General features: G+C 48.1%; 1 protein-coding gene across 1 annotated transcript in view; it reads left to right on the top strand.

The window, feature by feature from the left end:
- Flt1 (fms related receptor tyrosine kinase 1) overlaps positions 1 to 27,105 on the top strand; it is a 146,636-nt gene that overhangs the window by 71,996 nt on the left and 47,535 nt on the right. Inside the window, exon 14 of the mRNA XM_059248977.1 lies at positions 18,585 to 18,716. Within this exon, the coding sequence (XP_059104960.1) occupies positions 18,585 to 18,716 (132 nt within the window). The remainder of the gene's footprint in view (positions 1 to 18,584; positions 18,717 to 27,105) is intronic.

The following is a 27,105-nucleotide window of genomic DNA, read 5'->3' as shown; positions in this document are numbered from 1 at the left end:
AGCCAGTGACGAGAGACGATGTCTCCTGCCTGCTGCATGCTGTGGCTAGTTAAGGTTAAACTAAACTAGTAAAGAATAAAATTGTCACTTGTCTATCATGTACAAGGGCCTGGTTTGATGCCCACGTTATAAATACAATCGTTGTTTACTCACAATATTTGACAACCTCGATCACTCATGTGACAGTGTGGAGTCCTGAAATGTGAGTCTTCCACTCAGAAAAAGCCTGCATGGGAGTCTGACCTTGGGACGAGGCCACAGCATAAAGAAGCTTCACGATAACGACAGTGTCTCGGAAAGGCTTTACATTCTGTACATTCTGCAGTGGCAGCCAGCCAGGGTCACACCTCCTCTAGAAGTATCACTTGTGCTGTACAAAGGCAGCCCACTGGGACCAGCTGGTCACTGCGCTGGAGGAAGGGCCTACCTCTCACAAAAAGGAGACAACTTGTCTCTGAGTCTTTTTTTCCTTATGAGGGTTTCTACTTCCCTCTTACTGAGGGGTGTATGTGTGTGTGTGTGTGAGTGATATAAGCCTATTTCTTCTATTCTCGTACTGTATTGTTACTTTTAAAGATTTATCTTTAAGTGTGTGTGTGTGTGTGTGTGTGTGTGTGTGTGTGGATGTGTGTGTGTGTGTGTGTGTGAATGTGTGTGTGTGTGTGTGTGTGGATGTGTGTGTGTGTGTGGATGTGTGTGTGTGTGTGTGAATGTGTGTGTGTGTGTGTGTGTGGATGTGTGTGTGTGTGTGTGTGTGGATGTGTGTGTGTGTGTGTGTGTGTGCATGTGTGTGTGTGTGTGTGTGTGGATGTGTGTGTGTGTGTGGATGTGTGTGTGTGTGTGTGTGTGCGTGTGTGTGTGTGTGTGTGTGTGTGTGTGTGTGTGTGTGTGTATGCATGCGAGTGCAGGTGGCTGAGGAGGCCAGAGGTATCGATTCCTCTTGGGCTGAAGTTACGGTGGTTGTTAGCTGCCTGTCGTGGGTGCTGGGAACCGAACTCAGATCCTCTGCAGGAGCATCACGTGCTCTCAGCTGCTGAGCTGTGCCTTCGCCTCCTTGTGTTGCTTTTTAGTCATCAGCTGAGATGCAGTTCTCTCAGGGAGTGGACAGCCTTATTTGTGTCCTCCTACTCAGAGTATTCGGGGCTCAGTCAAATGCTCCAGGAGTGATGACGGAATGGCCTTCAGAGATTTGGACACTACCTTTAGGAGCTCATTTGATAACCAAATACCTGGTTTGGGGCAAGGTTTATATCATAGAGCTATCAGTTACTGAAGAGATTGGAATATCTTTAGGCCACTATGGAGAATAGACAACTTGGCCCAAAGAGAGTAAACGACTTACCCAAGATGATACACTACCAAAATGCTAGTTTGTGGAAAATTAATCCCTTGAGGTATTCTTCCATAATAAAAAGATGAGTGATAAACACGTAGCTCATAAAAAGACCGGTGTAACCACTTTCCCCTATAAATTCAGAGTCCATATGAGCATAATAAAGACCCAAAGGAGTCCTATCCTATGGAAGCCTGGTATAGTGGTTTTAACTCTGTGTTCTCCAAACTCACATGATGGTACACTGCGCATATTCCATGATGTGCTAGCAGAAGATGTTGGCTGGCTATTTGAGAGAAGTGAGTCAGACTTAAATTCATTTGTCGGACCTTGAATTTGAGCTAAAGAGTCAAACATGGTGGCTCATGCCTGTGATCCCAACACTTGGGAGGTAGAGGCAGGCATATCAGGAGTTCAGGGTTCAAAGCCAGCTTAGGCTATGCAGACCCTGTCTAAAACAACAACAACAAAAGTTCAACCAATCCTGAATGCCCATGGCCATTATGAGGCTGGAGGGAAAAAACCACACACACACACACACACACACACACACACACACACACACACACGGTGAAGAGGGACTGTGAGTGCTGGGTGAGTCCGCTGCAGAGACCAGGGCGTGAGGCCCCAGCACTGCCCTTGTCTTCCTGCCCTTTGAGGTCCTGTTTACTTATGAAACTGGAATAATGCTGACTACACGGGACACGGTGAGGCTTCAACCATTTCACGCAGCCAACCCGCCGGTGGTCACAACTTAGTAACCATCACTGTGGTCTGACTCTCCTCATTTGTCCAGAACTTGGCCAGTGAGTCGGAATCCACCAGAAAGCATCAGGACTGAGTTAACATCAGTCTACCCCCAAAAGAAATTCTTAATGAGTCTTCTATAAACTCTTACACTAAATCCGTAATAAACATCACTGTTAGTATCTCTGTACTTACTATGGCTGGGCCACTGAGAAGGCTCCATGTGGGTAAAGGTGCTCGGCGCAAAGCCTGATGACCTGAGTTCTTGAACCCCAGAACCCATGTGGTGGACGGAGAAGTAACTAACTCCTACTGTGAGTTTCTGGGAAGGAAGTTCTGAACGGTAGTCACACACCCGTTAAGTTTCAAGTGCAATCTGAGGTGCAACAGTCAGGACCACATGCTCCATCTCCTTGGCTCTCCCGGTCAGCATCACACACAGGTAACATCAAACATGCCGACCCCCCCTTGGCTTTTTCTGCCATAAACCTGTGAATAAGGACCACTGGTAACCATAGTAGCCAGCCCTGACTTGCCAGGGCTCCATGGAGCAGGAACCCCCTTCATTGCATGTGAAACCAGACTAAGTTTGAAAACCTGAGCGTACAACCCAGGAGGCATCTTTCACAGAAAGCCTGGCCGCTCAGAAAGGACTTACACACCCAGAGAATCATAAGGGTGCTGGATCCTTAACAGGATCCGGTCCACGATCATTGTTACTTGTGAACTGATAACTCTTCAACATTCCAAAGAAAACAGGAGGGAGGAAGCTGGGCACGCATGCCAGCTCATGCCCCGGTGACCATCAAACGCCTGTTGACAGAACTGAGGGAAGCTGGGACTTCTGCCCCTCCTCGTTTCCTCCCAGGAAAACCCTGCCAGTAAGACAGCCATTCTTGCAAAGAAAGCAAAGGCAAGAAAGCTGGGTAGTAACTTCTCGGGCCAAAGAGCAGTGGGCAGGAACAAAAGGAAATCTGGAGCGTGCGGGCCTGGGAGAGCATGCGCGCCCGGGAGAGCATGCGCACAGACAGGCATGAGGGCCGCCTCTGCCACAGCAATGGAGTTAGAGGGAAAGGCTCTGGCAGCCGTGGGCTCTCCCGCCGCCTCCCTGCTTGATCCATGGGCATCATCACCCACTGACCACCTCTCCCGTGGTGCTCGCCTTGTGCATCCTGCCTGCCTCCTCTGCCCCCTGGGCTGCTTCAGTCCCTGGCAAACTCGGTGTCCATCTGGAATCCTTGTCACCAGGGGTGTTTCAGTTATGTCTCCCGGCTAGGAGACATCCTTTCTTCACAGGTCCCATTCATTCATGCTTCTTGCAATCACGCATGCTCTGGCTTCCTGTGCACTTGTTTCTCAAGCCTTGGAAGGTGTGTGTGAGATCTTCGCACAGTAATGATTCGGTCAGGCAGCACGGACCACGTCAAGCTCCTTCAGTGTCTGTAACTGTTATCGGAGGTGGACACTAGTGGGTGGACGGTTCACAGGTGGATTTTGCTTCACAAACACCGCCACCTTAGGCACCTCATTAGTGCTGATGTGTCTTTCTCATAGCAGCTTGGAGAGGTTCGCTAAGCTATTCTGCCTGTGTTACAGGTTCAGGCCGGAAGAAGGAGGGAGAGGGGAGAAATAGCTGGGCTCAGGTCATGGCATGTGGGCAGCTAAGCTTGTCTCTGACAATGTACCACTGGTACGACTAGATGTACCACATCTCTCATGAGACAACAGACCACCACCGGTTCTAAATGGCCAGGTTGGCATCAAAAAATATTTAACAGCGATGAAGACCTCTGTATTCCTCTCAAATGTAAAGGCTTCTAGAGACTTGTATTTAAAACGTGGTTTAAAATCGTTTTAAAGAGTATTAAAGTAGATAAGGCATTTTTAAAAGCTGGGTATACCATATATAAAGACAGCAATTATTTTGAAGCCAAATCTAGCTATCTTTAAGGGGTTTTCTTTATTCATTTATTTTTATTTTATTTTATTTTATCTTGAGGCAGGGTCTCAGCATGTAGCTCTTGGTTGACCTGGAACTTGCCGTATCAGACCAGGCTGGCCTTGAACTAACAGGGGCAGGTGGCCCCTTTGCTTTCCCTATGCTGGGATTAAAGGCAAGCCCCATCATGCCCAGTTAATTTAAAGTTTTAAAAGGGTCAGCATTAATGCCATATCAGCTCAAACCTCATTTGTTTACTTAATAAATGTTTATAAGATCCTAGTTCCTATCTGGCACTATGCTAGGCTGTGTAGACACGATACAGATCTGTACGTCTGTCTTCCCCCTGCCCCTGGGAGCTGAGGACCAAACTCAGGGTCTTATGCTTGGTAGGCAAGAGCACACCACTGAGCCAAATAAACCCTTAAGCCCTGAACTCTGGATATTAAAATTAAGTCAAATTAAAATTAAATAAATGAAGCTAGTATGAAAAATGTAAACATTATATAGCTGAAAAGCCAAGTAATTGAGTCATGTGTGTGTCCCGGCGGGATGCGGCTTTTTCCAGCAGCAGCCATTCTTGTCCGGCTTGCTCACTGTCCACGTTAGCCGGCTTCAAGGTGGGATAAAATGAATGAATAAAGTGAGGCTAGAAGAAGACACCACAACTTAATCCCAGGATTCAGATCTGTGTAACATGACCTCTGGGGAAGGGGGGGTTAATGCAGAGCTGGAAAGTCTGCTGCTAGGGGACATTTGGGTGACCACAGTGGCAAGGAGACCACACACCCCGAGAAGCCAGAAGGATATGCGTTGAGAGTGTTCACCATGAAGATGTGTCTAACATTTGAGGCAACAGATACGTTTAAATTGATTTTAAAAATCACATAATTCCAATCTACATATAAAAAAAAAAGGACACACCCCCATTAGTACCTACACTTTTTATGTTTCTGTATCTCGGTTAAAAGTAAATTTAAAGCTCTTTACTACATTAGATAAGAAAAATCCATCTTCCGCATTAACTTCCTGCTTTAGGACTCTGTATGCAATCCGCTCCAATGGATAACTGTTGGGTAAATACATAGAAGAAATGAGGGAGGGCTTGAAAGAGCCGAGAAAGGGGCAGAGTATCCAAATCAGAGCTCAGCAGAGCGCGGCTGGGAGGGCCAGGCGGGGCTGGCGGAGGATGGAAGAAGAATCCCCTCAGACGCAGGGAGGGAAGGCGAAGCTGGTATAACACGGAGGACCTGCGGTAAGACAGAAGTGTGCTGTGGAGGGACCAGACCCAAGAACTCAGCATCAAGCGTTCGTTAGAGATGAGTCACTTGCGACAGTGACTGCTGGATGCATGCTTTTGTCCCCAGAGTTAGACAGACAGGACAGCTCCTGCAGGAAATTTCACTTCTGTTGAGCCCTTACAAATTGTGACAGTCTGCACCCAGAGTGAAACAGTGTTGCCGAGTCACTTCGGAGAAACCTTTCTCCGGCTCTGAAGGTCCTTTACTCCCTCTCCAGGCCACCTGCCCAAGGGACTGGCAGTCACATTTAGTACATTCCTTCAGCTCCATCCGCTTCCTCCTCAGATGCTCCACCAGGGTCAGACTGTGTTTCAGACAGTCATGTGGCTAAGCAGGTACCCCAAGGGGCAGGAGGAGGGGGAGGGGCTGGCCAACTAGCCCAGAGCGGCACTGTGGGAGTGAGGCAAAGCTGATGATGCAGTGATGGACTGAGCCAGCTTAGACCGCTGTCTCAAAAGGACCAGAGGAAAGGGTCTCTGAGCATGTTAGCACACGGAGGAGGAGCTCCTTCCCAGTGCTGACCTAAGAGTTCTCAGCAAAGCCCTCCTGGAGCAGTCATCGGCCAAACAACACTGAATGTAAATGTCTGTGGCAGTCCAACACGCTCAGAGCCCTTGAGGGTTCCAACGGTAGTATTTTATCCCGAGCACCCCGCATCTCCAGCAGACCAGAGCTGCAGCCGCAGAGAAGCCCCCAAGGTTAACCTTTCTTCTGCAGTTGAACCTTGCTCACTAACTGAGTGACCCGTCCTGAAAGGGACATCTGTCCTGTTACCACTGCATCATGACCCCACAGATCAGCACCAGTGGATGCCCTAGGGACAGATCAGAATCCTCTCTGATGGTGAAGGGATGAGTAGAGAGAGGCAGGGGGAGGTGGGGGAGAGTGCTGCAGAGGAGGGCAGGGAGGGTAAAGTCATCTGCTCTGCCTGTGCTTTAGAACCAGCCCCATTTCTCCAGAAGAGGAGTGGTAGCCAAATACACATAGCGTGAATTTCACCATCTCAAAGGATACGATTCAGGGGCAGTAGATACAGTCACAATGTTGTCCAACCCTGCTGCCGTCTTCTTCCTAAACCCATGTGTGTGTCTGTGTAGTGCTGGGTCTTCATGCCAGGGCTTCGCCCAGACTTGGCATCCGCAACCTCACTGAGCTGCTTCTCCAAGCCTCAAAGCCTCTCCTGGCCCGTTATGGACCCGAACTGTCTTTGGACTCCCACTGCGACTCTCCCACCTACAGACTCATGCTGTGAGCAGGGCAGAGATGGGCAGCCCTGTTCCAGAGAGCAACCGGGGCTTGAGAGACCCACTGGAGAGAGAGAGAGAGAGAGAGGAGAGAGAGAGAGAGAGAGAGAGAGAGAGAGAGAGAGAGAGAGAGAGAGAGAGAAACGCAAGCAAGGACAAAGGAAGAGAGGAGAATAAAGAGACCTAGGGTCATGAGGTGTGGAGGTACACTCTCCTAGCAGCCCGGTACCCTGTCCGAAGACACCGACTGGGCGCTCAGATCAGGGCGAGTTCCATCCCCAATCAGCTAGACCTTTACTCTGAAGACAGTGCTTAGAGAGGAAGCCACTACATGGCTTTGGGTGTTACCGGTGCCACTGGGTTCTCTATTCCACATATCCAGAATTTTCCTGGAAATCCCTCCTCTTCCCAAATACAAACCTAAAAAAGTTTAACCAAGACCTGATTTGTCACACACATATCAGTCACACCACTGGAGTCGCCGCTATGCCTAGTTAAGGCCAGAGACGAAGATGCTCTCAGATGACCCGCTACTGAACGTCGTATACTACTGTTTTCAGGGCTCAGTCGCTGCTAGAACAGTCGACTCGAACAACTTTGGTGTCCTCCATTCCGTCGTGAACTTGTCTCATTCACCAAAGAGCAAACAAAACACAGAAAGTGCTCTCCGTATCCGGGCTTCTTACGTTTTCTTTTACACAGTCGCACATATGGGAGTATACACAAGAGACAGACCGACCAAGCATTTACTGAAAATGAATCACAAAGAAATTCATTTTAAAACAGGTGTTTAGTATACATAGCATCTTGTCGTTCATGAAAGACAAAAGCAAATTCACATTCTAATGAGGTAGGGAAAGCATTTAAGATTTATTTGAAGAATTAAGTCTTGGCCGAAGGCTTCTTCCACAGGACGTAAAACATCTTCAGTGTTTCTCAGAGTTAATCAGTACTTAGACTTTATAATCATCAGGCTGAGACGATCACTTTGCATAGTTTTTGTAATGCAAAATGGCAAAAGTATATTGAAGGCCATTTCAGAAACTTCTATCCTAATCCCAAGGCAAAATTCACTGATTTGTTTTTCTTTAAGAAACTTGGACCAGCAACTCTAACAGCAGTTTTGAAAATCAAGCATTCTAATTAATATGATACAAAGCTTGGTGGCAGAATGTCTGCCCACACTGAAGAAAAAATCTCCTTATGGAAAACTAGTGCACATTAGTGGCTAGATTGCGTCTTATTATTTTTCTACTTTTCACCTTTTTTTGTTTGATTTGGCTTTTTGTTTGTTTCTTTCTTTTTTGAGACAAGAGCTCCCTGTGTAGCTCTGGCTGGCCTGGAACGCTGGCCTCAAACTCACAAAGATCCACCTCCCTCAGCTTCCCAGATGCTGGAATTAAAGGTGTGTGCTGCACCATGCCGGGCTCCACTTTTCACATTTTGTATGTGCATGTATATTTGGGTTTGTTTTTTTTTAACATACTAAATGGAACTCAGTCTCAGTAGTTCACTTAACCAGTATTTACTGAGAACCACTCATACGATCGACACAAACAAAGCTAGATGCAGGGAGCAAGACACGGAATCCACAACACTTCAGTAAAAAGAAAGATTACAGACAATAAATTTAACAAACAAAGCGTGTAGTATAAAATCAGATAACTGCTATGAAGAAGACGCAAACAAAAGAAGCCAGGCATGGTGGCACACACCTTTAATCCCAGCACTTGGGAGGTAGAGGCAGGAGGATCTCTGAATTTGAAGCCAGTCTGGTCTACAGAGTGAGTTCCAGAACAGCCAGGGCTACACAGAGAAACTCTGTCTTGAAAAACAAACAACCAAAAAAAAAAAAAAAAAGGCAAACAAAACAAAGGATTATGCTAACTGCCTGGTAGTGGCATTATAAGGCGAAGTCAGAGGGTGCCATAGATTTTTTGAGGGGATTTATGGAGGTCTATCCATCCCATCTCCTCCTTTTTAACAACCATGTCTTGTAGTATGATATGCACTCCCATAACATATTTTTTAGTCCTCTGTGGATAGAAAAACATTTTCTTAACTTTAGCCTCTTTACCACACAGTAGAATTTCTCTGTATTAAAACAAAAACTAGAAAAACCACTGTATGTAGACAGTTACGTCTTGTGGTAGGAGTGAATCCGTTCTTCCAGGCAGGCTATGGCAGATGGGAACACACCATAAGCATTTATTAGCCAGGAGAGTCCACATGTATTTATAATGTATGTACAGATACGTGTTCAGCTCCCAATACCCACGTGTGGTGTCTCACAACTGCCTGTAACTTCAGCTCCAGGGGATCTGACGCCCTCTTCTGGCCTCCATGGCACCTACACTCAAGTGAACACACACATATACACACATACACACATACAGAGAGAGAGAGAGAGAGAAAGAGAATTAAACAATAAAAAAATCTTAAAAATAAAGAAAATGAGGATGAAGTTTAGCCAAACTTCTATAACCTCTATGTCAGAAGTATAGATGGTCGCAAGACCAGAGAGGGACCCCTGTTCAGACTGACAAGCCTGTTAGAAAAGCAGAGTCATTTGTGCTGGAGAAGCAGGAAGCTCGAACACACTGTGCATTTATTTAATCAAATATGTGAATCAAAAACTCCACAGGTTTAGCGAGTTGTATTCAAATGCCACACTCTCTCTGAGACACTACAGTTCTCACACACACAGCATTGCCATTGTCCGTCACCATAAGGCATTACTGGAAAAGTAAATAATTCACAAAGTTCCTTGGAAATACCAAATACTAAAATACCTAGACATATTTAAACACATTCGGACTACCACCCTGGATAAGTGCTGATCACTTGATCACAAACTGACCCGCCGCCACTGTCATCAACCAACTAACTCACCAGGTCCCTGGGGTCTTACACTGGGGTCTTACGCTGAGGCTCATACCCTTCAGGGTTCATAACAGATTCCTGCACACACAACCCAGAGTGAAGCTTTGCCTGTCTCTTTAGGGTTACCAACGTCTACACAGTCCCCTGGGTTACTTCTGTGCTCCAGGAACCTGGGCGTGTTTGTACCTTAGGGTGATGAGGTGAAGTGGTATGAATGTTCTGGCTTCTGGGGAAAGCTGGGCATGCGCGTGTGGTGAACTACCACAGAGTTAGCACGAATGGCAGCATTAACTGAAGACTCGCAAAGACCACAAAACCGTCCCTCCTCTGCCCCGCACTGCATTGCCCAGGGTCTTCACGCATTTTGTCATCCCCCGGTCGCTGGAGGCCAGCCGGTTATTTGGCACAGAGCTAGACACTAGGGACTCAGAAAGACTAAGGCGGGTTTCTGTTCTCCATACCGGAGCCGGCAAATGAGAAAGTCCGGGATCGGACTGCAAAATGGCACACGCCAGAGTAGGGCAGGCTCGGGCTGACTGCGTGCAGTAACCGAGCAGGGGTCCAAGAACGATGGAAGATATCTCACAGCCTGGCTGGTCCAGGAACCAAATATTAAACAAACAACAAATAAACAGACAAAACAAGTAAGCCTCAGCCACGAGGCAAAGAAACAGCGGCTTAGCGTGAGCTGCAAAAAGATTCAAGACCCGAGAGCAGGGAGATATCAGAGCCTAAAGCTGAGGGGGTCACACAGTTCCTGGTTAACAAAACCCTGAGGGTTTACCCATGGATAGCATCCCCTCAGAGTCATTTCTGGTCTACCCAGCATACACGTTTTTATTGGCCCTCACAGTGAATGACTAAATGAACATGCTGGCCAACATTAAAAAGTGATAAGTTTGCCGTGCGATGGTGGCACACGCCTTTAATCCCAGCACTCGGGAGGCTGAGCCAGGCGGATCTCTGTGAGTTCGAGGCCAGCCTGGGCTACCAAGTGAGTTCCAGGAAAGGCGCAAAGCTATACAGAGAAACCCTGTCTCAAAAAACAAAAACAAAAAACAAACAAACAAAAAAAAGTGATAAGTTTGCCGGGCGATGGCGATGCATGCCTTTAGATCCCAGCACTCGGGAGGCAGACACAGGAGGATCTTTGTGAGTTCAAGGCCAGCCTGGTCTACAGAGCAAGTGCCAAGACAGCCAGGGCTACACAGAAACCCTGTCTCGAAAAACCCAAAAAGGGGGGGAGGGGGTGTAAAAAAAATGAGGAGAGTTTGAACATAAAAAATTCAGATACCTGCCTTTTCTTTAAAACATAAAAAGACAGTCCTAGAATTAAACCCCCAGTGCCCATGCATGTGAACTGAGTACAGGTCCCACTTTTAGACTGATGACAGGTTTTCTAAGCTTCGTAGACACAGTTCCCTCCCACTTTCCATACCAGCTGATTTAGTTGACTTCTTTGTAGGTAACTGCATCACTAAGTCTTGCCCTGCTCCCTATTTGGCCAGTCTGATGCAGGTTCTTATAGTCAGGAGGAATCAGGGCTGGCAAGATGGCTCAGCAGGCCAGGAGGATGGCTGCCAAGCCTGACAACCTGAGTTAAGAGCACTGACTGCTCTGTCAGAGGGCCCCAGGTTCAAATCCCTGCACCCACATGGCAGCTCATAACTGCCTGTAACTCCAATTCCGTGGTATCCGACACCTTCATGCAGACATACATGAAGGTAAAACACAAATGCACATGAAATGAAAACAGTAAATAAATTATTAAAAAGAGAGAGAGAGAGAGAGAGAGAGAGAGAGAGAGAGAAGTAAATACTGAGTATATATAGGGGTGGGGTTAGTGTATGTTCAATGGCTGAAAAATCAACCTATTGGTTGTCTGAAGCCGTGAAAATAAATAAGAAAGCACGTGAAAATGACTTTGGCATCCTACTAGAAGCAAACTGGTAGACAATTATCTTAGCCTGTCTGTAAGTAAGTCTGCCTGCTCCTCTAATACTCATATCCGAAGGAGAAAGAAAAAATTCAGCTAGAGTGAACCCCTCAAAGAACGCAATACCAACGTGCGTAACAGACAGAAGTACTATGGTTCAGTGCTTAACCCGGCTGCTCTTCCAGAAGACCCGGGTTCAGTTCCCAGCATCCGAATGGCAGCTCATAACCGCCTGTAACTCCAGTTCCAGGGGATTTGATGCCCTCTTCTGGCCTCTAGCTGCGTGCATGTAGTGTACAGAACATACATGCTGGCAAAACACACAAATATAAAATAAAAATGACTGTATCTAGAAATAAAGGTAACTTTAAAAGCAAATTATTTAAAAAGAAACTAAGAGCATTCGATGGCATACAAGAACCCCAAGAAGGAGAGGAAGAAAAGATCTCAAAAGAGATGCTGTCTCTGGATAGGAATGTTTATCATCAAGCAGGATGTAAGCTCACTGGGTGCCAGTCAGCAGGCCCGCCATGCTTTTTGCAGAACTTGACAGAAGGGCACAGTAAAAGCAGCAAGAATAGTCAGGAGCATCTTGAAGAAAAGAAGGGATGTAAGGCCACATAAGCCTTCAAGATGTATTACCAAGGTGGCCGGAGAGATGGATCAGCAGCTAAGCGTGCTCTTCCAGAGGACCTGGGTCTGGCTCCCATCTCCCAGAACCCTCGTGGTGGCTCACGACCATCTGTAATTCCAGTTCCAGAGGATCTGATTACCTCTGTGGGCATTCCATGCATGTGGTACACAGACACACAGGTCAGCAAGCAACCTATACACATGAAATAAAAATAAGTCAACACAGGTCTTTTTAGAGATATGTTAGGAAGCATCGTGGTTTAAATGCTGTGGTACAGACAAATGGACCCTTGACAGCAGAGAGCCTAGAAACAGAAACCCAACTATATCAGGACTTGTATTCTCTGAACTGGCACCACAATTTGGCGGGAAAAGAACATTTTACTCAATAATTGACCTTTAATCCCAGCACTCGGAAGGCAGAAGCATGTTGATTTCTTTGAGTTTGAAGCCAACCTGGTCTATAGAGTGAGTTCCAAGATAACCAGGGCTACGTAGTGAGAGATACGACCCCCAAATGACACTGTCGGGCATACCTGTCTGTACAGTAGAGGTCAGCTCCTTGCCTCGTCCACACCCAGCGCTCTCCAAAAGAAAACCCAGAGACAGAAAACCAAATGAGGAAAAAGCAAAACTCCAGTAAATATTTTTTCTTTTCTTTTTTTTTATTTGTTTGTTTCTTTTGGTTATTTGTTTTGTTGTTGTTGTTGTTGTTTGTGTTTTTGAGAAAGGGTCTCACTCACTATGTAGCTCTGGCTATCCTGCCCCTGCCTCCCAAGTGCTAGGATTAAAGGCGCGTGCCACTACATCTGGCTTCCAGTAAATATTTTTATAGGTTTTTATGAAGGAGGGCACTTGATGATACTTAGAAAATGTTTAAACAAGTAGCAAAAAAATACAAACTATAGTAAATCATATTAAACTTGGCGGCCACAAAAAAGTTGTGGGGGGAGTATTTAAGGCATGGAAAAAATACCCAGAGTAGCCTCAGTCAGTCTTTTTCCGCTGTTTATGGTGGGATGTGACTAGAGGGATGGGAAGTAACAAGGTTCAGAGCACTGTGAGGAGATGTGAGCGGCCAGACACGCTCTCACTCCTCCTCAGCCACGGTCTCACAATCACCACAGACATGACTGCTAGTCATACCCCAGATCTTACATTTTCCAAAAGCCTCAACTACACTGTGGCTCCAATTGCCTTGCCTCCTCCTTCCTCTTATGCTTCTGTGGTGCTGAGGATGGAACTCACAGCCTTGGGCATGTCGGGAAGTGCTCCACCACCGAGCTGTACCCCCAAAACCTGTACCCCTTAAATCTGCCAGCACGTCATTCGTGTTTATTGTCCCTGTTTCTGGGATGCTTGCAATGCAGAGCCTGTGTTACCCCCATTTTACAGAGAAAAACAGTGGTCAGAGGGTCACAAGGACTTAGCCAAAGTCATCGGGGAGAACGCAGTGAAGAACACGTAGTTCCTCTTATCTGGGCTTAAAATGCTGGCATCACCCTGGGCTCATCTCCTCCCATTCTTTAGCCAATAAAGCACCAATTCCTGCAGGCCGTTCCTTCCCTTCCTCTCCCCCCATCCAGGCTTGTGTGTGTGGCCAGGGTGGGGGTGGGGGCTGAGTGTCGGCCTCACCACCCTTTGCCTGGATTTCAAGGAGGGAACCGGACTGCCCCATGCTGCTCTTTCCTCATTCCAGCCCATCCTGCCTTCTGCTAGACTAAACTGCCCTAAATGCCACTTCCATGATGTCATTTCCACAGTCAAGTATCCGCAGGCCTCTCCTCCGGCGAGCCAGGCGCAGAACCACTACCGAGACTTCAGAATCCCTCCTTAATCAGCCAGTCACTCAGAACAGGAGTTTGGGAAACAGAGGTGACTCACGCACCCACGGAAGAATGTTCCGAGAGTGCAGATGAAGGAGCAGTTATGTCGCCCACTGTGGCCGCCCACCGTGGGGTGGCTTTGGGTTTATGTTTGTGTTTTGTTTTACATGACAAGCTGGTGGAGAAGGATAAACTAGTTTAGCATCCCTTCCAGCACAATGCTAACCAGCTAACCAGTTGGCCTCCTTAGCTTTTCTGTTGTTGTGGTAAAAAACTGACCAAAGTCAACCTAGGGAGGAGAGGGTTTATCTAGCTGACAGGTCACAGTCTATCACTGAGAAAAGCCGAGGCAGGAACTGGAGGCAGGAACTGAAGCAGAGCCCATGGGGGAGTTCTGCTCACTGGCTTGTTCAGCCTGCTTTCTTGTACAACCCGGGGCCATGTCCATCCTTAATCAAGAAAATGGCAGTGACTTTGCCAGCTGGCATGTGAACATGGATGGGGAAAATCTCACGGGGCCCCAGCCCTAGATGAAGAGCTAAAGAGAGAATTCCCTAGGAATGAGCAACCTAATTGGTTTCCCAGCACAACTGGTCAGCCCTAAAAACATATATTTATGTGGACAGATTCAGCGGGTTGAATATATATATTCATTCACTTACATATTCATGAAGTTATATGTGTGTGTGTGTGTGTGTGTGTGTGTGTGTAACAATAAACAAAAAAGATATGGAGTTAAGATGGAGTGGAATGAAGTAGGGAGACATGGGAGGGGTTGTAATTCCAGCAGTCGGGAGGTGGAGGTAGAAGGATCGTGAGTTCAAGGCCAGCCTTGGCTACATAGCAAGAGCCTGTCTCCAGAAAAAAGGAAGGAAGGAAGAAAATAAGGAACAAACAGACGGCCCTGCTCTTTCCCAGGCCACCTGAGCCATTGAACTCTGTCCTCTTACTTGGAAAATTCTAATCCTGGCACCATGCCTCCCTCCCCCCTCACTCTGTCCCAGATTATTTCTATCAGCACATAAAAATGCTATAAACTTTTGCATCTTAAGGAAGAATTTCTGGGCTCAGCAGTTAAGAGCAGTTCATGCTCTTCCAGAGGACCCGAGTTTGATTCCCAGGATCCACACCAGTCAGCTCAGAAACACCTGTGACTCTAGCTGCAAAGGATCTGGTGCCTCTGGTCTCCTTGGACATCTGCACTCATGTGTACATACATACCCCACCACACACACACACACACACACACACACACACACACTTCAAAACAGAAAAATAAATCTGTTTGTAAAGTCCCTTTCTTGTGCTGTAGAGGTGGCTTATTGGTTAGGAACACTGGTTGCTCTTGCAGAGAACCCAAGTTGGGTTCCCAGCTCCCACCTAGCAGCAGCTCATAACCATCTTCAACTGCAGCTCCAGGGAACTGAACACCCTACTTCTGGCCTCTCGAGGCACTGCACAGACGTGGTGCACGGACATGTGCAGGGGCAGCACACTCACACACATAACATAAAAATAAATAAAATCATAGCGTCTTCTCTAGCCACGCTGCTCGGCAGACACTTGCTAGAAAGGAAACTCCTCACTGTCTCCACTCGGTCACCCCGCGGTCTCTTTCTGTGACCTTGGTCGGGCTTTCTTCTCCACTTCATTAAAGCCGGTGGTTAGCTTCTTTCCGGGGAGGCTCTCAGCCGAAAATGTCTTTTGTTGGTTTTTGTCACCTCCTGAGCTCCCCTCCCACCCCCACTTGGCCGCTTCCCTCTCCTGTTCTAAGGTCCCCAGGGCTCAAGCTGTAGACTTCATTCCTCCCTTCTCAGTGAGCACACAGTTTCAAGTCCCGACCCCCTCCCAGTGCTCCAGGTGAATCCTCCCTTCGGATGCCAGTAGCCGTCTTGAACTTAAATGCATGGAAAACACTAGAATTCTTGACGGCCGTGCCCTGTTCCACTCTCCTACATCTTTTCCATTCCCAGATACTCCACACCCCAGTTGTCCACACCACTGACCTAGAAGCCAGCTAGCTCTTCATTGCCCATTCTCACACACCACACCCCAGTCCCTAAGCAAGCTGCTTTGTTCTCCAGACAAAAACCCCAAAGTCTCTCCCACCTGTGGCATTGGCACTCTAGCTCAAGCCTTTCCAGAGAAGACTCCCCAAACCAGCCACCCACTTTCCGTGTCTGCCTGCTGCCCATGCCATCCAGTGACTAATGTCTTCTGTTTCACTTTCTTTTTTTTCTTGTGATGCCGCGGAGGGGATCTAGAACCTCGCTCATTTAAGAGAAGCACCCTAGCCTAGCACGAAGCTACATCCCCAGCTCATCCTATATTGGGTTGTTTGGGCTTAGGGTGGTTTTGCTGAGTTGCTTGCTTGTGTTTCTGAAACAAGGCCATGTAGCGCAGGATGGCCTCAAGCTCACCGTGTAGTTGAGGCTAACCTTCAACTCCTAATCTTCCTGTCTCTACCTCTCACATGTGAGAGTTACAGGAGTGTGCCACCACACTCAGCTCTCCAGTAGATTTAGTTATTTATTATTTTATATGTATGTATGTGTTTTTTGTTTTTGGTTTTGGTTTTTTGGTTTTTCGAGACAGAGGTTTCTCTGTGTAGCTTTGTGCCTTTCCTGGAACTCACTTGGTAGCCCAGGCTGGCCTTGAATTCACAGAGATCCACCTGGCTCTGCCTCCCGAGTGCTGGGATTAAAGGCATATGTATCCAGAAGAGGCCGTGGGATCTCCTGGAACCAAAGTTACAGGCAGTTGTGAACTGCCTGATATGGGTATTGAGAATTGAACCCAGGCCCTCCAGAAGGGCAACAAGTGCTCTTAACTGCTGGGCCATCTCTCCAGCCCTCTGCCGTGGTTTTTGAGCAGTGGAGAACACAACAAACCCTAAATGCTTATGATGCCTGGGGGCGGGTGAGGCAGGATCTGGGCCCTGACCATTTCTCTTTTCTGCCTGCTTACTGCACACTAGCCACAGGTCTTCTTCCTTCTCTCCTCCTCCTCCTCCTCTTTTTTAGACTTACTTATTTTATGTTCATGGGTGGTTGCCTGCATGTATGCACGTGCATCATGTGCATGCCTGGCACCCACAGAGGTCAGAAGAAGGCATTGGCTCCCCTGTGTTGTGGAGGGTTGGGAGCCACCATGTGGGTGCTGGGAACTGAACCTGGGTCCTCTGGAAGAACAACAGGTGCTCTTAAGCACTGAGCCATCTCTCAGCCCCTTGTGTCTTACACTGGCTCATTCCTGGCCCAGGGGCTACACCTCTGCTACTCACGCTGCTTAGAACACTCTTTCCACCCCTTATAGGGCTGCTTCCTTCCTGCAGGTCTCTGCTGAGAGGTCACCGCCCAGAAGAGCTGTCCCTGAACGCCTTAGATGGCCCTGTCTGCAGCAGCGTTCTCTGCCCCTCCTTCCCCGACCCTCTCAGACAGTCCGCCTGCTCCATAGGCTTTATTGTAAACTTGAATGTGAAGCCTCCACAGCCAGGATGTGACTTGTCGGCCTGTTATGGTCTCACCAGTATCTCAAAGCCGCTGGTACATAAAAGAGGCTTTCATATGAATGAACAAATTACTTTTGAAAAGGTCTATTTTTGAAAAGGGGCAGGGGAATGCTCAGTGGTCAAGTGTTTGTGGAAACCTCTGGGTTTAATTGGGAAGGGAGACAGAGAAAAGACTAAAAAAACAATGTGTAGGGGTATGAGGGCTGGTGTTTACCTGGTCTATCTATCTATCATCTGTCTATCCTCTATCATCTATCATCCATCTATCTATCATTTATCTATCATCTATCTATCTGTCATTTATCTATCTAATCTATCATCTACCTATCATCTATCTATCTATCTGTCTTTCTGTCTGTCTGTCTATCTGTCATCTCATTTATACGTATTCACGTGTGGTCAGGACCAGCCCTCAGTACACGTTCACGCCTACCTCTTGTCTCCCACCCTCCTTTCACACTTCACCCAGACAGTCCTCCAGACTGCGGCTCAAGGGCCGCCTCCCTCCTCCCCATGCAGCCTTCCTGAGATGCTTGCACTCTTGTGGGCTGTCTATTCCCCAGACGTGGACAGACAGGAGATTAACACCAAGTAAACACTTGGTGACAGTACTTGGTGTAGATGTCTGTGTCTCAAAGCCTTCCAGGGGGTCTGGAAATTCATGGGAGAACTTCCATCACCCCAGTCTGCGTAGTACTGAATATTAAGTACTTACATCTACTGAGCACTCACTACCATGATACGCATGAATTGAGTGGTAACTGCTTTCATTTTATATCAAGGCTGGGGAAAATAAAACATAGACAGAGTAAGTAATTTGCCTATAGTGCTAAGGTGTGGATTCAAACAGAGCTAGCCTAAGCTCTTTACCTCCATGCTGTACCACATGACAAAGGACCTTAGTCCACAAATGTGCTGTGAGTTAAGCTGCTTGTTCTTGGTCATACAGCCTAATACTGGGTCTCCATTTTCTCTGTGTGAGGGGACAGGACGGCACCTTCTGAGTGTTTGGAAGCATCAAGCTGTGGCGTGGGTGCTGCGGAGCTTGGCTCATGGAGGCGTGGGGCAGATGCTGGTTAGCCCAGCCGGGAGTGGGAGAATGACCCGCTCTGGGGTTAAGGGGAGCTCAGAACATCTTCTGGGAGCCTAGAATAGGAAGGCACCGGGCTTCATGCGGGCTGTTTGTGTTTGTCCTCCAGATCTGCTAATCTAAACATCTCTCGCTCCCCAGGAATTATTTTAGGACCGGGAAACAGCACGCTGTTTATTGAAAGAGTCACAGAAGAGGATGAAGGTGTCTATAGGTGCAGGGCGGCCAACCAGAAGGGAGCCGTGGAAAGCGCAGCCTACCTCACGGTGCAAGGTAAACAGCTGGCAGATCCGACACCTGTTTCCCTGTTAGCTTTAACCTCCCACCTCCGGCCGCCCAGTGGGTCCTTTCCTGCCGCTTTCTCTGTTCTGGACACTGCTGACCCTCTGTCTGCAGGCAGAGGTTGGCTGTCCTCGGGAGCCCCAGGCCAGCATTCTCAGCAAGGGAAGTACTTCCCGGAAGAAGGGAGCCTGGTGTGCTCCTGACACACTGCGGCCAGTGTGACTCACAATGCCCCAAGGGGTCCACATCTGTGAGAAATAAGGCCGGGAAGAAAGGAAATGGGGGGAGGCACCCATTGAAATTGTTCATCCCCACCCCACCCCCTTTTCTGAGTCCTAGAAATTAGACATGAGTTACTTTTTCCTCAGCTGGTTTTTAACATGAGGAGACACAAAAAAATTCTCAGACGCAAGGCATACAGAATGGCTCACACCTCAGAGACGGCCCTAGGCGCTTCCTGGGCCCCAGACAGTGTGTCGCAGAGCAAAGCATAAAGTAGCTGGGTCCTACTCTGACTACAGACATGTGGCTTCCGTTTGGAAGGCAGTCTCAGCCCAGGCTTCAGTTTTCCCACGCTAAGCACCATCCCAACCCTAGCGTTTACAGCCTCGGAGCATTGCGCATGCGCGCCTCTTAGAGCTCGCCATTGGTGGCATCCTGAGATTCGACGTGAGAAGATGGGATGTGTTCGGTAGCCGTTCCACAGTGCTCAGCAGTGTGTATGAGAGCGTGTGGGTGCTTCTGGGGACAAGCCAAGAAGGAAGAGAGGCTGAAACTATCCTACCACAAATCCTTACTTCCAAAAAGAGGGCTGTACTCCCCAAACAGCCTGAGGAATGGTCGCCTGTCTCCCAAATCCTCCTTGTTTTACAATGGTCTTCCAACTCTGCTCCACATCAAGAGAAACAAAGCAAGCACCTCACTTGAACAGTCCCATTCTCGAATGTCTGCTCCTCCGTCTTGGGCGTGGACCTCAGGTGTGACACCTGCAGCCACTCCAGCAGGCCAGGGAAAAGCAGAAAACAGGAGATGCCCCTCAGCCTCGCTTGAGTTCGGAAGCCCCCAGAGGCAGGAAGCAGTAACTTGACTCTCAGTCAGGCAGGGACAGCCCTGATGAAGAAAGTTCCCTTTCTTCTGAGACTCACCTCAGCCGGCCACACGCCTGCTTCGCCTTGCTGAGTACCTGTTCCCATGTTCTCTAGTGGGCAATACTGTCAGCGGGGGCTGCGAGAGACCCTGATGTGAAGTAGGAGTGTGCACGCCAGTTGTAAATCTTCCCTCCTTTGCCAGGATAGCCTGAACTTCCCGGGAACCAGGTCACTTGGCCTTGGCTTTACAGCATCTGTGACCCCAGCATTCACCAGTGACAGCTCTCCAAAGCCCCACCGATGGTGAGGTTTTGGGGATGCAGGTGTCAGCTCCATATAAGGACAGAATTTGAAACAGAGAGCAGCTTGCAAGTTGACAGTACATGCATCTCAGAGAAGTCCACACATATGAGTTAGGTCCAGTTTCTTGAAGTACTCTGGGCTCCCTGAATTAATGTGGCCACATGATGCCGTTCGGAGCAGTTGACCACGGTTATCTGCTGCTCACTTGATAATTGAAATTGGATTCTCGCCCTTGAACGCATGACTCATGTCACTGAGGGGCACTGAAGCGTCTCTGAGCTTCAGACGTGGTTTCCTGGTACACTCCTATCTTGTCCATTTGAGTTTAGGAAATCTGGGCACATGGGTTGTGTCTGTGGCTATGTTTAACAGATTTTAAAGAGGTTCAGGAATCCGTCAGGAAGGAAACGGTCTGCTCATTTTATTTCCTTTAAAAAAGGAGTCTTATACTCAGAGATAAAACAATGTGTTATTTTTGTATCTGAAAAGGATAAATGGACTGTGGAGTCAAAGTGGCTTCTTAAAATAATCCCAGGTTTTGTTTGGTTTGGACTGGACTTTGAGCACTTGTGGAGCCCCCCACCCTCACCCCGGGGAAAGGTGTCCAGTGTCAAGACCACAGTAAAAGTGTCAGCAAGCAAGATCATTTCTGAAATGAACATATTTGGCCCACTTGTATCACTTAACTGAGCTCTGACGCTTCTCCTTGAGGCTGATGACTACACTCCGCGCAAGAACTTGTCTTACAGCAGACTTGGGCATCACTGTACGTTAGCAGTGTTCGTAATGACACAGGACAGAGCAGCTCAGAGAATGACTGACCGCCATTTGAAGCATCTGCTGAAGATGACTGGATAGCTTGAGAGAAGGCGCAAAGAGGTCCCAGCTAGATGCTGGCCATGGCGTCCCAGATGTAAACAAGAACCACGGCAGCTGCACGCTCACATCTGCTCGAGAAAGGACCCACGCAGTGAGAAGCCTGCGCCACAGTCCCTAATTAGATCCCGAGGTTTAAGAATAAAAACAGCTCAAAACAAACCTAGCACGCATCTCTGTGTTCTACACTGTAGTCAGCATCCCCCCCACCTCCCCACCAGGTCCTTTGACCTGCAGCCTGCCCCCTTCCCCACACCTGTCCTCCTGAATGCTAAACTAACTTGGCCCTTCATGTTTCTCCTCTCATAGATGCTGGCAATTTCCAGGGGTGTCCCAAGTAACAACGCATGCTCAGAATAGATGAATTACCTGTTCCTAATTGCACATGGCAGCTTAAGGGCCCTAAATACACACACCTCTTTTTTTTTTTTTTTTAACTTTCAACTCCAAACTATAGGATAAACCTCACCTTAGCAGAGAATTTAAAAAATGGTACCAAAGTTCAGTTAGGGTGAATTAAGATCTTTGTAGATAGTTCTTGAAGCAAGATAATTAGACTTCAAACATAGCCATCTCGTTTCTTCCCATGGAGACCAGGGAACAAGAATCTACACAGGGTATCTCAGACATAGATGGTAGCTTCATTAACTGGTGTTAGGCCCTGGGAAGACTTGGGCCTGTCAATTATACCTTGTCTTATCAAGCACATGATACACTGTGTTAAGCAAGCATACATACACTAGTCTACTTAAATTTTTAATTTTGTGTTTATGGGTGGTTCATCTACATGTACAAATGTGCACCATATGCCTGCAATGCTTGCAGAGGCCAGAAGAGGGCATCAGAGACCCTGGAATTGGAGGTGCAGAGGGTTGTGAGTCAACAAGTAGGTGCTGGGAGTCGAACCCAGGTCCTCTAGAAGAGCAGCCAGTGTTCTTAACCACCGAACCATCTTTCCATCCCCTCGCCCCACTCTTTGCTTAAATTTTGCAGCAATCCTGTGCTGGTTGAAAACCAATCCTGGCTGTTGAAAACAAGAATCTAGTAAGACCCACAGAGAGGTCAAATAACATCCCAGGGCCAGCAGGGCTAAGCTTAAGTGAGGGAGCTAAGACTCGGGAATGCCTGAGTCCCTCTCCGCTGCTGTGCCTCATGTCACACGGTGAGTGGGAGCCGTCTCAGCAGCAGGGTGTCTCTGTTTCAGGAGCTGAGTCACTTGTGGGGGGGGATCGCCTCTGTTCCTAGTATTTCCGTTCCTGCCGTACAAAGTGGGAGCGTGAATTGCGGTTGACTCGCCTTCCCAGGGCTGTTGCAGGATGAAGAGACTGTGTCATGACAAAATCTGAAGTGTTAGCTACTATTAGTGTTGGTTCATGTGGTCCTCTACTCCAGCAGAGCTTTCAGCCTTACGTATGTGAGTCACCCAGGTGGCGTCCCAAACCACAGCATTCCTGTTTGCCTTGAGGACTAGCTTGTTGTGATAAAAATGAATTACCGAGAAAAATGTTACAAATTGCAAATTTAATTGTTTGTTTTTTAATTACTCTCAAAAAGGTACTTCAAATTTAATTCAAGTATAGTAGATCTACATATCACAGTCCTGAAGAAAAGGTCCAAATTGGTTTCTACAGATTCTTAAAAAAGCATCAAAAACTGTTACAAAGATCTACAGGCCAGTTGTACTATTCCAGTAAGTGACAGGGAAGCCACGTTAAACTTGAGGCAGATGATGGCACTTGTGTTGAGCTTGTTAGAATGTGGCCTAATCTTTCCTCATACATATGGGTCTTTATTGACTTTCTCTGGGCCTGAGGTAAAAACACAAAAGGAACATATTTCTGCTACATTATTTGTGACTTCAAATTAACAGTAGACTTCAAAATAACAGTAGACGCTAGTTCACCTAACCCACACTGTGGAGTCTGGAGTCAGGTAGAGCCTTATGAGAAGGTGTTCACTCTAAAAGATGCCAGGCAATTGTGCTAAAATCTGGTTTGTTTCAGGCAGAAAAGGCAAGCTATGATGCATGGGGTGTGCCTGACAGAAAAGAAGTAAAGCAAAACCAAACCAAACCCAACTGGAGGTCCAAAAAGTGATGAGGGAAAATAAAATTTTATTTATTTATTTTTATTTTACTAAATATGTGTGTGTGCTCATGTTTTACCTGTGTGTACATTTGTGTACTATGTGTGTGCCTGGTACCCAAGGAGGCCAGAAGAGGGTGTCGGATCCCCTGGAACTGGAGTCACAGATGATTTTGAGCTGTGGTGCTGGGAATTGAACCCGGGTCCTCTGCAAGAGCAACAAGTGCTCCTAACTCCTGAGCCATCCCTCCAGCCCATAAAACCGTATTTAAAGGTTTAAAGGGGTTGAGAGAAGGAGAGAGAGAGGGAGGAAAGTTTCAAACCGTACTTAACAGCAGTTTGCACATTCACCCATTATCTTCATTTTTTAAAAGAAACTGAGGCTTCAGTCTGCCACACAGCTGCTCACAGGCTCACACAAGGCATCTTCCCAATTCCTGATGGTACACACACACACACAGACACACACACCTCCCCGCCCAGGTGTAGTCGAAATTTTTCTCTGGTCCGGCCCAGCCAAGCGGTCTGGACAAATCTCTCCCACCCACCGTCCTGCAGCCACTTATAAAACAATCTCTCAGAGGCTTAATATTATTTACAAACTGTATGGCCTATGGAAGGCCTCTTGCTAACTAGCTCTTATATCTTAAATTAATCTATTTCTATTAATTTATGTTTTGCCACATGTTCCATGGCTTTACCAGTCTGCTGGCATGTTGCTCCTTGGGCAGCAGGCTGGCATCTCTCTGCCTCTGCCTTTCTTCTTCCTGTCTCTCTCTCTTGGATTTCCTGCCTGACTATAACCTGACTCGCCATAGGCCAATCATAGCAACACATATTCACAGTCTACAGAAAGACATCCCACAGCACCCGGGGGCAGGGTAGGCTCTGGGGCCAAATCTCTCTGGTGATTTCCTTCTTGGAACTCACCTGTTATTATATTCTTTGAGCTCCGCTGCCTGAGGCGCTCCACACAGAACCACATGCCAGGCCAGTGTGTGGGTGCCTAGCTACTGCGAAAACATCTGAACCTTCTCTGAGGTTGGCCTACCCAGCTGAAGCCTGCCCTGGTAACTGTCCTGCAAAGGTGGGCTGCCAGTGTGTGCAGCTCAGACTGTGCAAAAGGGCTGCCATCACCACTAGAAAGGATCAAGACACCATGCCATGAAGACTCTTGACAAGATATACCACCCCTCAGAATCCAGACTAGCTGCTAAGTGGTACCCAGAGGGATGACAGGAAGCCCAGGAAGGCAACAACATCTGTCTGTGCAAGAGAGTGGGAATGGATAGCAAGGGGCTCCGTTATCAAATACTCTTGGTCACCTTCTCATCAACATCCCGAGGAAAAACAGCCCTGGACTGCATCCTTGTACACACATTTGAAGGGACCGATGTTCCTGAGACCAGCACTCACTCCTAGTGCATAGCAAGTCTCATCCACATTGCCTCTGGCCCTGAGCAACTAGGCTGTTTTGTGTACTGAACTAATTGCCTGTCACCAGCCAGTTGAAGCTGGGTTCAGCCAGGCTAGTGTGTAGGGAAAGCACCCAAGAGGTTCATCAGCCTGCCAGCCAAAGCCTGTCCTGGCAGCTCTTTAGGAGAGAGAGACAGAACTATCAGATGAGGCCACAAATGCCACGGTGTGTGTGGTAAAGGGCTAAGATGAATACTAGACAGCAGTGAGAACTATTGTTAGAGCCTAATGGACATCCTTCTTAAAGGTATTCTAGGGGTTGGGGATTTAGCTCAGTGGTAGAACGCTTGCCTAGCAAGCGCAAGGCCCTGGGTTCGAACCTCAGCTGGGGGTTGGGGGGAGGTATTCTAGTGAGTTGGTCCTTAAATATGTGTTTACACACAACTCGTCCCATTGACAGGAACTTTGCTTGAGTAAGGACTACGGAATTAGACTTGGGGGCCAGCTTCCTGTCACATGGAATGTGGTGGGAATGTTCCCCCAGACAGAGAGGGCCACTCACTTCACATTCCATTTGAGGAGTGTGTGCAAAGCCCCCGAGAAGACAGTAACTTCAGCAACTGTGGCTGTCGGAGGCCACTTCAGGCTGCCTTCAGAAGGTTCCAGTCTTACCACAGAACTTATTTGCAGCATAAGCAAGTGTGTGTGTGTGTGTGTGTGTGTGTGTGTGTGTGTGTATGTGCAGTTGAGTAAATCCATACTCACAGGAACTTTGGCTTACCGTTTTTTCCACTCTGAGGATGTATAGTGAGACTGAAGGACAAAAGAAGATATAAGACCTAAGCATTTAAATTTTTAAATTAATTTTTAAAATTGGGAGTGAGGCTGGAGAGAGCTCAGCAGTTAAGAGCACTGGCTGCTCTTGCAGAGGACCTGGTTCGGTTCCCAGCACCTGCATGCCCATGGTGGCTCACAACCATCTGTAACTCCAGTTCCAGAGGATCCAAATGCCCTCTTCTGGCCTCCACAGACGCTGGCACATATGCATACATGCAGGCAAAATACCCATGACATAAAATAAAAAGTAAACCAGTCTGTTCAGAAAAAAGAATGGCAGTGTTAGGCCCAGAAGCCAGGGCCTTCTCGTGCAAAGCACATGCCTCCACTCAGGTACACTGCCAGCTCACCATTTGAATTTTATCCTGACAGTCATAGAGGGCACACGTTGGCACCCACTGAGGCAGACGAATGACAGGATTGAATCTATGGCCTGGAAAGGAGTGGAGGGGGCTGGAGACAGGCAGGGCTGGGTAGATGAGAACTGAAGAGGTCCCCTAGGCAGTGATAACGGGGTGAGAGAGACGGTCACACCTTCACAAGCAGAAAGCAGAGCAGGTAGGACAGAGAACGTTCCCTCTCAGAAGCGATTAACAGGCTCTCCTAAAGGCTCAGAAGACATGAGGGGAGGAGGAAGGGACGATACCCTTAGACGCGGTGGTTGAGCACAGGACTCGGATCAGCTGGGTTAAAACCACAGCCCCACCGCTCACAGGCAAGAGGCTTCATCTCTCAGCACCCTCAACTTCCTCATTCAAGAGCGGGGGAAACGCAGCTCAGGGGATTGGCCGGAGTCGTGGTCTTTAGAAGAGTCCCCAGAACAGAAGGCTCTCGGCCAGCTCTGTCGAGCACAGGTTTCCGGAGTGCACACGTGCTGTAACCCGTGCAGGACACCTTTGCCTGCAGCCTTGCCCTCGGGGCACTCATCACACAAATGCTCAGAGCCCGTGATGCTCCGGTCCCAGCCTGTGCCTCCTATCACACCCCATCTACACCGTCACATGAGCAGATGGGTTTACGCAGCTATGAGCATGCGCATGGATTACGCGATGGCGCAAGGCGAACGGGTCACGTAGGATGTAAGGCCCTGGGATGACAAAGCATCTTGCCTGGCTACTGGACAGAGCATGTACAGTCATGTAGCTGGGGGAGTGGCTAGGACTTCTAACGGTTGTAGCGGCACACGCCTATAATCTCCACTTTGAGAGGTGGGGGGCGGGGAGGTCACAGTCATCCTTGGTGATGCACGTGAGTTTGAGGCCCGCTTGGCATACGTGTGTGAGAGACCCTGTTTCAAAGGATAAAAAACAAAGTCAGGCCAGTGTCCTCGTGTTTGCTGTGAGACAGCTGCTTTGTCTCACTGGGATTCTTGAATGCTCCGACTCTCCTGCACCTACCGTTGCTGTAGCAGAACTTAGCTGAACTCAGACAAGAACCCCACAGTGAGGTACTGCTGTCGTGTATCCATGGGGTGGGTGTGAACACACCATACTTGTAAGTGACCAGCGACTGACCAGCAGACCCTCCCGCCATGCCTAGGAAGAACGAGTCTCACCCAGCCTTGGCCTAACTTCCTCTGTCAAATCAAAGGAGAGGGTGCCTCTTCAGAACTCCCAGGGACTTGCCCACTGGAGTCTTTAGGAGGGAACCCTGCTCGGCCCAGTGGGCTCTTCCCTTACTGAGTGTAAGCTGCTCGCTTCGGGGGGCATCACTTGACCGGTCAGTCTGGTCTGTCTCTGGGAGGACACTGCTCAGCTTTTACACTCTCTTTTTTTA

The sequence above is a fragment of the Peromyscus eremicus genome, chromosome 23 (genome assembly GCF_949786415.1).
Source record: "Peromyscus eremicus chromosome 23, PerEre_H2_v1, whole genome shotgun sequence".
NCBI classification, from domain to species: Eukaryota; Metazoa; Chordata; class Mammalia; order Rodentia; family Cricetidae; genus Peromyscus; species Peromyscus eremicus.
The sequence above is the reverse complement of the archived record's forward strand: the minus strand, read 5'-3'. Positions and strand labels throughout refer to the sequence as shown.